This window comes from Coffea arabica, chromosome 8e, assembly GCF_036785885.1.
Source record: "Coffea arabica cultivar ET-39 chromosome 8e, Coffea Arabica ET-39 HiFi, whole genome shotgun sequence".
Lineage (NCBI taxonomy): Eukaryota > Viridiplantae > Streptophyta > Magnoliopsida > Gentianales > Rubiaceae > Coffea > Coffea arabica.
In genome coordinates, this window is record NC_092324.1 from 4,251,982 (window position 1) to 4,267,096 (window position 15,115).

General features: G+C 33.3%; 1 protein-coding gene and 1 long non-coding RNA gene across 2 annotated transcripts; one reads left to right on the forward strand and one right to left on the reverse strand.

Moving 5' to 3' along the window:
* Window positions 1–587: 587 nt before the first annotated feature.
* Window positions 588–1,481, reverse strand: LOC113702707 (uncharacterized). Its single transcript, XR_003451251.2, has 2 exons — window positions 1,003–1,481; window positions 588–894 (listed from the first exon to the last, which is right to left on the reverse strand). It is a non-coding gene; the product is annotated as an uncharacterized lncRNA (long non-coding RNA).
* Window positions 1,482–12,063: 10,582 nt separating this feature from the next.
* On the forward strand, window positions 12,064–14,868 carry LOC113704046 (disease resistance protein RPM1-like). Its single transcript, XM_027225677.2, has one exon. It carries the CDS (start codon window positions 12,064–12,066, stop codon window positions 14,866–14,868), a length of 2,805 nt encoding a protein of 934 aa, XP_027081478.1.
* Window positions 14,869–15,115: the final 247 nt, after the last annotated feature.

Consider the following 15,115-nt stretch of genomic DNA (forward strand, 5'->3'; position numbering starts at 1 on the left):
AGTTAGTATTAGGTACGCTTCATGTTCTTGTACGCGTGTAAAGCTCAGGTGTAGTTTTGGCTATATTGTTCCGTACTATATAGTTTAAACAAATCTATTTTATGACTCAGATGATTTTGACATGGAAAAGTTTTAAAATAGTAATAGTAATAAAGGCTCTCTAAAATTAATTTGTATGAGTATGTGATTTTAAGTTGATTAGTAGAGTCATGGTTTTGATTGCAATTGCGTTTTGACCAGGTTTAAACTGTTTGTTTTCGAGCAGATGCATAAATATTTTTTTTTTCACTTGATATGGACAATGAGGACATAATAACGAATAAGGAATAGAGTGAATGGCCCAAAAGGTCATTAAACTATTAAAAATGGCATCCTTTGGTCACCAAACTTTTTTTGTGGCAAAAAAGGTCACTAAACTCGCAAAAGCTGGAGACCAAACTTTTTTTGTGGCAAAAAAGGTCACTAAACTCGCAAAAACTCTCCAGCGCAGTCATTTTACCGAATTTCAACGGTTTCTCATCCGGTGGCATGGGCAACGTGGAATGGAGGAATATAGTCAAAGGGCAAAAATGTTTACTCGTATCAAATGAAAAAAGAGCAAGAAAAGGAAGCATTCATATCAAGCTTTTTTGTGTCCAGTCACTCCAGTGTTAAGCACCGGAAAACCACCTAATACGGTACTGAGACATCCGACCTCGTTATACTTGAGACTAGACTTATTTGAAGAACTGGGGAAACCCGCTTTAATTTGGTGGAAAGAAGATTTCTTCTGCGGTCCTCTTTGAGCGGAATTGTTGCTCCACTTCTGGGGACACCTTGAAGGAAGCCTGCAGCACTTCCGGGGATAAGGCCTTCCAGACCGATGTTCTTCCAGCCATGTGAGTGAAAATGGGACTGCCATACCACAGCAATAAACCCAAAAATAAAAACACGGTCAGAATGAATTTACAAGATAGAGAGGAAAAAAAAAACAATCAAGCATTGAATTTGAGGAGTACTGACTCTGGAGTTGTGACAATAGAGAACCACTCGAGACCATCAGCATCAGCAATTTTCGAGACAACGAAAAACCTGGGAACTATGAACAGATTACCAGCCTTAACAGTTGTTTCTAGGACCCGCTTGCCATCAACGCCAACAATCTGGGCACGGCCGTGGTGAAAGCAGTGATGAAACTTGTGGGCTCAAAGGGGTCATCGTCGTCGGAGTTGGATGTGGGGTTGGGGTTAGTGGTGGGACGGATAGGGAGACTGGGGAGGTCGGAAGTGACGAGACAGAGAGGAAAGTGAATCTCGGTCACAGCTAGTAAACTTCTGCACTGGGTCAAATTGGAAAGTGAAGTGTTCACAGCCAGTAAACTTCACCGGAGAAGACGAAGTGAATGTCGGTTGATTGGTCAACTTTGGGAACGAAACAGTCTGTGAGTTCACTTGCCCCAATAATTTTTGGACATTTTTGCCCATATTAGAATATTTATTCAATTCAAGACCCTTGTAACCGATGAGAAACCGTTGAAATTCGGTAAAATGACTACGCTGGAGAGTTTTTGCGAGTTTAGTGACCTTTTCGACCACAAAAAAAGTTTAGTGACCAAAGGATGCTATTTTTAATAGTTTAGTGACCTTTTGGGCCATTCACTCTAAGGAATAACATAATTGCTTGATTTCATGTAATTTAATATTTTATTAGCTGGTAATTATACTACTAACATGAATGCTTGTTTAATAAATGCATTACTTATTCTTAAAGTAAAGGAAAAAAAGTCAAAGTTCCTAGTATAAGGTAAACAAATAGCACAATACAAACAAATAAAACAAAATTAAAAACATATGTCGTCCTATGACATATTTCATGATAATTAAGTTAAGTCTGTACAGATTTTATTGATGCTTGTTTTAATAAATAAACACACCCAATTCTAACATCTAAAATTTGATTATGCTAAATTTAGAGATATTATTATTATTTTCTTTGTAAAAAAAAAATCTATCAGCTGTATGTTTCAAAAATTTGTTAAAAATAAATTATTACCAATCAATGATGTCCGTATAATTGGGCAACACAAAGAAAGTCTATCAACTATATGTTTCAATCATATATATTAAACCCGACCCGGTCTGGTGGTCGAACTGATCAACTAGATGAACTTGTCATTAGGTTGGGTTGGGTCTCTAATTAGACCGTTTAAACACAAAACCCGTTGACTGGTTAATGACTCAACGGTTCAATCGGATTAAATTGGGAACCGCTTGGTTTTGTGGGCGAATCAATTTTGTGGAAAAAATTTTAACACGCTCTTGCTAAGATTCGAATTTGAGACTTGAGGCATATATCTATGACATGCTTACCACTAGACCACTTTGTCATATACTATATGAACATTTTGTCAATTTTATTTTTATTCTTTTTTTATTTTTCTAAAACAAATTTATTTGAAATCTTTTAATAAAAACTTATGACCCCCTAAATTCTATAAGTTATAAAATGGATTTTAAAAATAACATATTACATAATTTATTTTAAAGACAAATAATGTTTTTAATAATTTGTTGCACTTAAAATTCGTAAATAACCTTGATAATTACATTAAACACAGATAAAATTTTACACGTGAAGTTTCATGGATTACTAATTAAATTTATGTTTTGTCAATTCTTATATGAATTAATTATTCTATAGCGAATTAAATTAAATGAGCATTTACGATGACATATTGTTTATTATACTTTATATCATATATCTTATATCAAAAATTATGAAACATAATATTTAAATATATGTAGTGATCCATTGATTTAACCAATCACCCACTGGTTGAATCAGTGATCCGTTGGCCCATCTCCCTCGCCGGTTCCTTTCCGGATTGGATTTAATAACTATATGGTTTCAATCTAATCGTAGATTCAAAGAATTAATTGTTTAATCAAATCCTAATTAAAGAAATCCATAGTTGTTTAATTCCATTTGAAAGGGAATCTTCTTCAACATAGTTGTCAGGTACGTCACCATTGTTGTAATTCAACAAACTTCTGGAATTTGTCAGGTACGCCACCATTTGAAAGGGAATCTTCTGCAGTTGTCAGGTATGTCACTCATAAATCTCTATAGACAATCGACTTTTCCTTACAAATTCCGTGTACAAAAATGCCTTCACAAACATCAATTATTCCACTAAAGTCCCTGACCAATTAAGACCCCTAACATGTACAAAACTGTGGAAAAACCAAATGGTCAAGGATCAAGGGATTTTTTTCGTCGAAAATGAAGTATGTTTTAGTTTCTTTTTGAAACATATGTTAGAAATTATTTTCTTGAGAAAATAATTTCTAATTTTCCGTGCTCTAATGTTCTTGGATATTCTATTATTTTCCATGCTATTTTAGAAATCTCAACCAACTGTGCATCACACACGTTTAGTCACAAGTTGTTATTCTGCAATTTTTAATGGGGCCGCATGGATTCAGCAGAGTTGAATAAAAAAAAAAAAATTTCTGCTCGAGAATATTCTTTGATAACATATCAATGCCTTGTTGGATTTCTCTTGTTGAAATTACCAACACAGAGCGTAATTGCAAAGAATATTTTCTCTAAGATAAAGTGCACACGATTATTTAGAAGTTTAATAAGACGTAGACAACAGAGGGAATTTAGTGGAACAAAGATAAAAATAAAAATGGAGAAACCAAAGAGAACTTACCATAGGATTAAAAACCTAAGTAAGAATTCGTACCACTATAGGATTAAAAAAAAAAAAAAGCTACTGACGGCGAATCCTTGAAAATGCGAAAAATATTGAACACTGTATCATGATTTTAATCCAATTACATTTTGCCACATCATCAAATGATTCAAATTATTGAAATAAAATCTAACAATTCATAACTCTCATTCAATAATAAATTTAATTTCATCAATATAGGATTTAACAGGTACTACAAATTTCCCCTAAAAACAAGTATTAACCGCTATATTATATTCAAAGAGAATGCATGTTATCTAGTGGTGAATCGACTAATCGTTTTACTTCGCCTCGATCATCCACGTTGCAAGTTCCTCTCATATCTCACCTTTGGTATTCATGTATTCACAGATTTCTTTAGGTTCTTGAATATCTAAATAAAAATGATAAAAATTAATTCTTTTGTTTTTTTTTACGATTTCTTTTCTTGCTTATTCACTTGTTAAATTGCAGCAAGAATATGAAAGTTACTTTGTTTGCGATTTATTGGATAGTAGTGTTGGTGATCGCAGAATCCATAGCAGCGCAGAAATTTATCTATAAAATTCGGAACTTTACATCCTTTTGTAGCTTTTGTTTCAAACTTTACATCCAAAAGGTTCTACAGATATTCTTGTTCTTTAAAATTTAACATTCTGAATTTCTATGTGACCACTCGATTGTCTGACTTTGGTTAGCAGAAACAGCCTTGCAAGTTTGACTCTGTCAGAACAGAAAGTTAGATGAAATGTTAAAAGGGATTTGATTAGTGAAGGCTAACTTGGGCATTTTAAGACAAATCGCACTGGCAGAACAAATAAAATAATCGCCAGCCATCAGAATAAGAAATCAACAGCTAGAAGAAATAATATTCATGAAAGAAAATCTCAAGAAAAATAAAGAAAAAGATTTGGAGACAAGTGGTTGCTAAACGACTAGTTAATTAGAATATTGTCAAAAAAAAAATCGAACATCTATGACTTTAACAATGGTGTGGTATTGAACTATTGTTGTCGGGCAAAATCTTTTTTTTTTTTTTTTTTTTAAAGAACAGTGGACAACCCGGCAGCAAATGAAAATTTTTTTTAAAAATAAAAGTGTCTAAAATGTTTTTAAAAAAGAACAGACTGGAAAAGTTTCAAAAAAAAAAAAAAAAAAGGTGCGGCACCACATGCACTTTTTCCAAGCGTTTCTTCTTCTCATCTCTCAGACTCTCTATCTGTATCTGACTCACAGGCGGTGTGGACTTTCAGACCCTTAGCTTCCATATTTTATTGTTCACGACACCACTTTCCCCCCACTTTCACTCAGTCACCACGCCAGCAGTTATATAATATGGATAAATTCACTTGTTTTTTTTTTGTTTTGGTTCCTTTTTTGCCTTTCTAAATTTATTTTTTTTATAGCACTTATTTCGTTATAATCTTTTTTTATTCAGTATAATAAGTAGAAGGTTTCGAACTCGATATTTTACAATTATAACCTATTTATTTTAACTTTTTGTAAACTTATTTAAATTTATTTTTGCAAACTAAATTATCAATTTATACCATCTTTTGCACTCATTATTAGTTTTAAATATTTACTTGTAATATTCAATAAGCCTAATTACCAATTTTTTACCCATCCGTACTTTATGTCACAAAATTACATACTATTTAATAATTGAACAATAAGAATATAAAAATTTGAACTAACTACTATAAAAGTTAACATAAAAATTTAATCCAAAAATTTTGAACCCCTAGCATTTTAATCCTGTGCAAATTTAAAATTTTATTTTGGAAAGGTAGGAAAAGAGAATAAAACTTGTCATAAATTGATAATACTGAAAAATGAGCCAATTAATAAACTAAGAGAAAATAAAATGATAAAATAAAACTAACAATTAATAATAATAATAATGAAATAATAGCAGTTAATATCATGACAAAATAAAAAATTTTAAAAAAATGGGTGAGGGAAAGAAAGGAGATTTGGGGGAAAAGAATTCTATGGATTTATTGGATTTGATGGGATATCCAATAATACCCATTTAATAAATGGGTATTATTGGGTAACTCATTTATACTCATATGCAAAAGTTTAAGATATGCATATCCATTTATTCATAGTTGAATATGGATAAATTTAATTAAATGAATTTGTTTGACACCTATACCTGCAGCTATCTAATTAAATTTGCCACATGCTATACCTTGAGCAATAAACTTTTTTGTATAAACCAAGTCACTATTCATTCCTGAGCGGCTATGCGTTGCATTGGTTCGATCTCGGTATAAGGGTCCATATTCATTGTTCAGAAGAAAATGAGAAACAAGCATCAAACTTAATCTTGCATGATAGTTCTATAAAACATTAAAAAATGTCCAGCCTTTTTTTTTTTTCAAAACTTTTGCATTCCTGCCTGACTGTGTCACTTTTTAAAAAAAAAAAAAAATTTTGACCGGAGCCTGGGAGCCGGTGCTTTTTTTTTTTTTTAAATTTGGCTTTTGCTGCCGGGCTAACAAAGCCCCGCAGCAATAGTTCAATATCACACAATTGTCTGAGAGCCATAGATATCTGATTTTTCTTTTTCTTTTTTTTAGCAATATTCTAAATAATTAGCCTTACTAAACAGATTAAGAAAAGAAAAATATGATAATCGTCAATTTACATATATTAAATTTGCTATTATAAGTTTTTTCTTGTTTACGCAAAACTGTAAAAATTTATATTAACTAGTTTTTTAGCCCTGACGCCATGCGTCAGGTAGCTTAGACTCATTATGTTGCTGCTATGTTTGTGTGTTTTTTTTTCTTTGTTAGATATACAGCCATGTGTGCGAGTGTGTGTTTTTTCCTAATTACACAAATAAACATGACTTTGAAATCAGGTTATCTTACATTCTTAATATAGCAATAGTCAGTAAGTAATGCCTAAAATTAGGTAGAACTAAAAGGCATATAACTATATATGTAATGTGTAGCCTTGCTTATTAGTCACGTTACTTCTCTAAGACAAGCAATTTGACAATTTCCATTTTTTTTGACAATTTCTATTTGCTAGTAATTCACATTTAACAATCTTTTAGAAGAAAGAAATAAAGAAAGACAATTATAAAATGGGTTTGTCATTTTCTTTTGTTTGCTAGACTTGAATGAGCATTCAAACATATTTAAAAATATTTTCAAACCAATGTAAAATTGAATTAATCTTTTTTGTATATTCAGTGGCTTTTTTGTTTACATTAATAGGTCTATATTCATGACACATAATTTTTATTCAACTCTAGCCCACCATGACCTCAGTTTATATATACTACCATTTCTCCTAATTAGGATTTCATATTGGATCCTATTCTTTTTGTTGCAATTCAGATGATTGTTTGATTGATAGATTAAAAGTGTTCAAGAATGGAAGGAGTAACGATACTTTCTTTGGATAGGACATCATCTGTTGAAAATAAGCCTCAGACTCTCAATATTGAACAACTTTAACTTGCAAGGGTGAATATACATATTTTCTTATTTTTCTTTCTTTCTTCCATTTTTTAGGCTGGCTATCTCTTTGTTTTTTTTTTTTTTTTGGAGATTTTGATGATTTTGGTTTTGATAATTTGTATAGGAGGCAACACTTTATGTGGTGAGTACGAGGAGCATGGTAGAAGCTCTTTGAATTTTCACTAAGATAATGGCTTAGATATATACAATATCTAATAATTTAATGAGCTTAAAATTTTTCTTTTCTACTTTCTAGGTTCGTTGGATTTATAATTCTTACTTATTTGATGATTCTTTCTCTTACTTGGTTGTTGATTTTATTTTTTTTTTGGTAATCTGTATCATAAGCTGCAAATTTATAGGTTATTTTGTGTTCTTAAATCATGTGCTAAAATAGGTGAGTTTCTCTTTTACTTTTTCTTTTTTTTAATAAAAGTGGTATTCAAAATCAAGAGATAGTTAGAAACTTTAAATGGTGAATTCCAAATCAACTTGTGTTTAAGGATTGGTTAGAATAAAATGCTAAGAAATAACTGGTGGAACTATTCTACAAATGGGATAATAAACTTGTGTTTAAGGTTAGAAAATATGTATTTACTGAATCATTTTTCATGCTCAAAAGAAAAAAGTTGGGCCTACTGTAAAAGTTCAAAACTATAATCCATTTCTTAAATTGCATTTTTTTATGAAGAAAGTTTATCCTTTTGCCAAAAAAAATGTTTACATAGAGATCCTTATATATATAATTTTTTTTTTTGTGCAGGAAATATTTTTTACATGGAGATTACCTTGCGTACGAAGGTAAGATTTTTGGCCTACAAAGATCAAAGTACAATAATGATATTATCATAACCACATGGAATCGGACTTAAAAGAGTAACCAAAATTTTCAACCGCAGTATTATCTCAATTTGAAGATTGAAGAGAGAATCGGTCCGAGTAGCAGCAGACTAAGTAGCGTCGGAGGTGCAAAAAGGCGAGTCGTGGTGTGGAATACTGGGACGCGTGGAGAAAGACCACATGCATTGGGCGTGGGAAGTGCATGCCTTGATATGGTTCATAAATGCCTTGATACTGTTCAAAACCAGTGCCATCCATCACCAAAAGACCAAAACAGCCCTCAAAGTCACAACAATCACGGGATAACCGGTCCATTGCGCACTGTTCATAAGTGATTCATGCTTTATATATGTAAGATATGAGCAATAACGTTTTTTTACAAGAGAAAAAGCTCTCAAGTACATGAGAAAACCTATACTATATACAAGAGATACAAATAGACATAATCAGTTAAGAAAATTTAAAAGACAATCCCCATTCCAAAGCTAGCTATCAGACAATTTTCACGATTTCAATTATACAGGTTTCATCTATGGTGGAAGCTGACTCGCCTATGCAGGGTGGGAAGAGGAAAGGACCAACACATCCCTGTGGAGCAGGGCAGAAAAAAGTAGTAGAAGTTTCACACAAGGTCCATTGTGCTTTTAGGAGAAATAACATATATGCCCCTCAACAACTTATGGGCATTTGTATGCACTCAAAAATTGCGTTAATTTAATATAAAATTTATTTTTTTATGTAATTCCATTTATTATAAATTTATCAAATAATTTTGGTTTATAAGGTTATTGTAATTTAGTAGTTACAATATTTAGAGTTGTTATAATGACAAAATGTGTTTAAATAGTCAGAGAAAAATTAGTTTTTCTTTAAGGATAAAATAGAAAGTTTAAAAAATAACATAAAAAAGTTTACACTAACTGCAATTCGTCTAACTTTATATGTTGCATAGATAGTGGCTTTTTAACTGGAGTAAAAATTATAGATGAATTATTAGAAACATAATTAACATAGTGCTTCAAGAAACCAGAATCGTGACATAATTGACTTAGTAGATTTTAATTTAAATTTATAAATTAGATAAGTAATTTTATATGTCACATTGTGACTTTTAAATCGATATCGAATTTGTAGATGAGTAATCATAAACATAATTAACATAGTATTCCAAGAAACTAGAATTGAGATTGTAGATAAAATAATCATAAACATAAATCACATAATATAAAGGATTCAAAGATTGAACATTTCAACTATTGAAATAATTAGACGGTTGTCAACTTAAGTCATAGCTACGCAACTAGGTATACTGGAAATGACAGGTTATAAATCACAAATTTGACTAGTAAAGTAGTGCCAATATTTTTTGGCTTTTTAAATATTAACATTATCTAATGACAAGGATAACCAAATTATAGTAAAAATCAAAATTTACATAAAACAAAATAAAACTTTAGTTGATTAAATGGATGTTTCTTTGAATTGTAAGTACACACAAGAAATTAATACATCATTAATTTATCAATTAATTAGTACCTTTTTAAATTAATAAAAATTGTATTGTCTCAAATTTATTAATTTGTAGAGGTTTTACTATAGTTTTAATCACTTGTGTACGCTTTTAATGTGTCATGTACACTGGTATAATATTTACTTGAAAAAATACTAGAACAAATTGAGAGAGTGAAGAAAATTTAGAAGAAAAAGAAGTAGGAAAAAGGGGAAAAAATGTCTAATGTCTTATTACTTGCATTTATGTCTTATTGTCTCTAGGCCCTTTATGTTCTCCCAATTGAACATTTGCAACTTACGGTCTGTTTGGTAGGGAGTAAAATATTTTCTTCGGGAAAAAGTCTTCCATTGAAAATTTTTTACAGGAAAATAGTTTCTTTTCTCTATTATTTTCTGGTGTTTGGATACTTATTTACAAAAACACCCAAGCCCGTCGTAATGACTGAGCCCATGTTACTATGATTAACTTATTTCTCTTTTAGCATCCTTGTAGGCTCTTCTTCTATCACCATCGTCATCTATTTTCCCACATTTACATCTGCTGAAGAAACCAAAACCACACATAGACATACTGATCATCATCACCAATCTCACCCAAATATAGACAACTTGAACAGTCATTTGGATCTAGATTAGTTAATCTCCAGAGATTTGAGTTTGTCAAAATTTTTTGCCTTAGCATAAATTTGTGTGTGAGAGAGACAAATAGAGGATAACGAAGAGGATGCATGTGCAGGAGGAGGAGGAGGAGGCATGGCGACGTGATTGCTTGAATTCGATGTTTCCATTTCTTTAAGATAGGGAAAATAACTTCAGTTTCTTTTTTGCGGAAGTTATTTTACGCCATTGAGCATAAAATCTTTTCCAAAAGAAAATATTTTCCTATGTTATAATTGAAACAAACACTTGAAAATTAGGAAAACATTTTCCAGAAAATGTTTTCAGTCCTAACAAACAGACCCTTAGTCTTATCAGCCCAATCTAATGTTAATGTATATGCACATATGCAATTTAGTCTTATAGAAAGTCCCACATTCCTCTGCTCCAACTGCCTACCGGTTGCCTTGCCTCAGCCCATGTGGACCCATAAGCCTTTGACAATGGTCCCAGGCAGAGTTGCGGCGATTGTAGTGGTTCTGCCATGGTGGATTGGTGGGAAGAAATTCCCGCTTTGCACACTAGAACCAACCATACCAATTTTACATATAATAAAAAAAAGAAGCAAACATAAAAAGCACGAAATCATGCTCAAGTGCACGCGTTTTTGTTATATATACGAATTACGCGTTTCATTTCTAAATGGAAAAGGTATTGACACGCACAAAAGGACAACGACTTCTTATTACCCAACAACAACTACTGGGCAACGAGTAACGACGACTTCATAGTTCATACCTAACAAGGATTGGAAAAAAAGCAAAGGAATGACTTTATTACAAAGAACGACGACTTCAGCCTCAAAGTTTACATTGGACCATAGTTAGTAAAATAACGTGACGGGTATAATACGAGATATTATATACATGCATATTATATGGAATTTTTTTGAAAAAATATGGGTAAAGTTTGACATGAAAATATGTGTTCGAAAAAATTACGCATATAAATTAATACATGCATAGTATGAACATATTTCAATGTTACGGAACTAAAAAAAAGGTAAATTTATACCAATTTTAAACTAATTTTTATGTATGTGACGTTAAATTTATTAAAATTTTATTACTTTATCACTTAAATATGTATAAATCTATAGTTGCTATGATATATGTCGCTATTATTTTATATATAATTCAAAAAGTATGTCATTATCTTACTCAAATCTTAAAATTTTTTGAAAAAATTGAAGTATAATTCATGAAATATAATACGTTAAAAGTTTATTACGTGTTTTATATGGTTAATTGAAAAGTATAAGTATTCTTTGAATATTTCTTAAATATATGAAATATGAAAAATTTTTGGAATGAAACGTACGAACATGTGTTAAATGGATATAATACAAGTATTTACTGACTATGCATTGGATACAGAAAGTCTAGATTATACTCCCTTCAAGGCCAAAAGAAAGTCTACATATTCGGTCTTTTCCTTTTTTTCCAAATTTTGATTGATTTTAACTTTTAAAATCAACTGGGGCTAGCAAGCAAGGAACAACAGAAGAAAGAGCAGTTCGGGACCGGGATATAATAAAATAACAAAGACCGGGTAAGTCAAGTCCTCCAGATTCCAGGCATTCGGCTGCCACTTTCCATCCATGGAGCCCAGTAACGCAAAAGAAAGTTTGATTTGTTGAATTCTACATGTCTATCTATATTCTAGCCACTCGATATTCTACGGACAACTTATATTCAAGCCCCACAAGTCACAGAAAGCAAAGGACGACTTTCCTGAACATGATATTTCCAACCAGCTAGTTAACCCTTCCCTTTGCAGAAGAGAAAACAGCATACTTTTTCTTGTGATTATTTTGGTAGGAAAACCGACTCCTGTGAAATTTATCTAAGGAATATGGCTGAGAGTGTTGTTGGCTTTTTAATTAATCAGCTCTCCACCTTACTTTCCCAAGAGAGCACGCTTTTAGGAGGACTTCGACCGGATGTTCAGTTCATCAAAGATGAACTCGGCAGCATGAAAGCTTTCCTCCGACAAGCTGAAGCAAAGGAGGACAATGACTCTCAACTCCAAGAATGGGTCAAGCAGGTTCGAGAAGTTGCTTATGATACAGAGGATGTTCTCGATGATTTTGCCTTCCGCTTTGCTCGTGGTGATGCAGATGGATTCTTTGGCCGTGTTGGCAAGATCTACAACTCGATTAAAAATCTGAAAGCCCGCCATCGGATTTCTTTGGAGATAAAAGATATCAAGGCCAGAGTTGTAGAGATTTCTGCAAGGCATCAGAGGTACCAGTCTCTGTATGGTACTCAAGAAATAGGCTCCAGCTCTTCGCACGTGGCAAGCGCAGATTGTGATATTCATGACCAAGCACTCCTAATTGAAGAAGCTAAGCTTGTTGGCATCGATCAGCCCAAAAATGAGCTCATCTCCAAAATCCTTGATGACCATTCCCACTTGAAACTAGTTTCAGTGGTGGGAATGGGGGGACTCGGTAAAACCACCCTGGTGAAAAAGGTCTACGATGATGCTGCAGTGAAGAAACAATTTCAGAGCCATGCTTGGATAACTGTTTCTCAAAATTTTCAATTCAAAGTCATCATCAAGAACTTGATTCAACAATTGTATGATGAAATTAGACAACCGGTCCCTCCACAAGTGGATTCCATGGATGGTATTAGGCTCAGCGAATTTGTCAAGGACTTCCTCAAAGAAAGAAGGTACATCCTTGTCCTTGATGATCTGTGGACTATAGATGCCTGGGAAGCTATCAAATACGTGTTGCCTGACTACAACATCGCTAGTCGTGTTGTATTGACAACACGAATTACCGATGTAGCTTCTGCATCCTGTTTAACATTCCATGACTTTATCCATAAGATGAGTCCTCTCTCTTATGAAGATTCTTGGACTCTTTTTTGCAATAGAACATTTCAAAGTAATGGTTGCCCTTCAAATCTAGAAGAAGTTTGTAGAAAAATACTAAAAAAATGTGAGGGCCTACCACTTGGAATTGTAACAATGGGTGGTGTTTTGGCTTTGAAGGACAAGGACAAGATAGATGAATGGGAGATGATTTTTCGTGGCTTTGGCAGTGAGGTAGATGGTAGCGGTAAGCTTGATAGAATTAGAAAGATACTCTTACTTAGCTATAGTGATTTGCCTCACCATCTTAAAAACTGTTTATTGTATCTAAGTATCTATCCTGAAGATCATCCAATTGATGTCGACGAGATACTTGGTAAATGGATAGCACTAGGATTTATAGAAGAAGAAGAAGGAATGATAGCCACTGATATAGCTATGAGATATCTAAAAGAACTCGTCAACAGAAGCTTAATCCAAGTTAAAGAAACATGGGATGATGGCAAATTGGTGAATTGTGGTCTTCATGATTTTCTGCGTGAAATCATTGTTTCAAAATCTAAAGAGCAGTGCTTCACAGCCATAATCACTGGATATTGCACAAGATGGCCTGACAAAGTTCGACACCTGGCAATCCATAACTTCACTGGTAATCCTCCACAAGGCTTCAGCAGCTTAAAGTGTCTTCGGTCCGTGGAAACATTCGGGAATGAAGATTCTCTCACAACTTCATTTTTGTCCAAGTTTTTATGTGGTGGTCCCAAGTTCCTAAAGGTTTTAAATTTGACGGGAGCTGAATTGGACAACATCCCGAAGGAAGTTTTCAAACTATTTCATCTCCAGTATCTGGATCTAAGTGGCACTAGAGTTAAAATCATTCCAAAATCTATTGGGCAGCTTCAAAACCTAGAATTTTTAATTCTGGCCGAAACCACTATAATGGAGTTGCCCGTGGAAATTTTGAAGCTAAGAAAACTCCGTTCCCTCAACCTATACGGAATAGGTGATTATTCAAATAACTTTGCACTTTGGGGCTTTAAATCTCCGGATGGAATTGGAAAGCTTACTTCCTTGGAGAGGCTGCATAATATAGAAGCAGACAGTGGTAAAATAGTAAGGGAGATTGGGAAGCTCATTCAGTTGCGAGAATTATCCATCACAAAGCTGAGAAGAGAAGATGGAAAAGAGTTGCTCTACTCCCTGTCAAGGCTGACCAACCTTCGAGAGTTACACATCTGCTCCATTAAAGAAGAGGAGACCCTTGATCTCCAACATTCCGTCTCTCCAAGACTTGGATTTCTTACAAGGTTGTGGTTGAATGGGCATTTAGAGAGAGTACCAGAATGGGTGATATCACTTCAATACTTGGGCACTTTAGTCTTGCTGAATAGTGAGTTGAGTGAAGATGAGAATGCAATAGGCTGCCTTGGACATTTGCCCAACCTGGTACATCTTTTTCTCCTTCGTGCTTATGAAGGGGAGACATTGTGTTTTAAGGCTGGAAGATTCCAAAAACTCCAGAGATTAGACCTTGTGCAATTTCAAAGACTAAAATGGGTAAGAGTGGAAGAGGCATCGATGCCCAGTCTCCAAGAGTTTGCTATTGTTGGAAGCAAACTTATGACGGGCCTGCCTTTGGGCCTCCAAAACTTGACCGGGCTTAAATTTCTTCAATTGTTTGACATGTGTGATGAGCTAATCCACAAAGTGCAAAATTTGGATAAACAAAGTGAAGATTATCAAACAATTTCTCATATCCCTCAAGTTTGCACTGGACACTGGATAAATGGTGATTGGAAAACGGAGATCCTCTCGGAGAAGATAGGTAAAGGATAATCTCTTTCCGTCACAACATTTGAGTTATGGTGTTTGTTGTCAATTAGATTTTCAAAAGATCTAGTTGCGGCCTTCTTACTTTTTCTTACTTATCGTCCATGTAATAAAATCATGACTTTGGAATGCTATTCAAGAACAATTAGTTCCTTGGATGGTTAGATATACATGTGTTTCTACGTATATGATGATTTGATTTGTACAATTATCCTGATTCTTGGTTAAGAATGTTTTCGTTTATCAAAAAAAT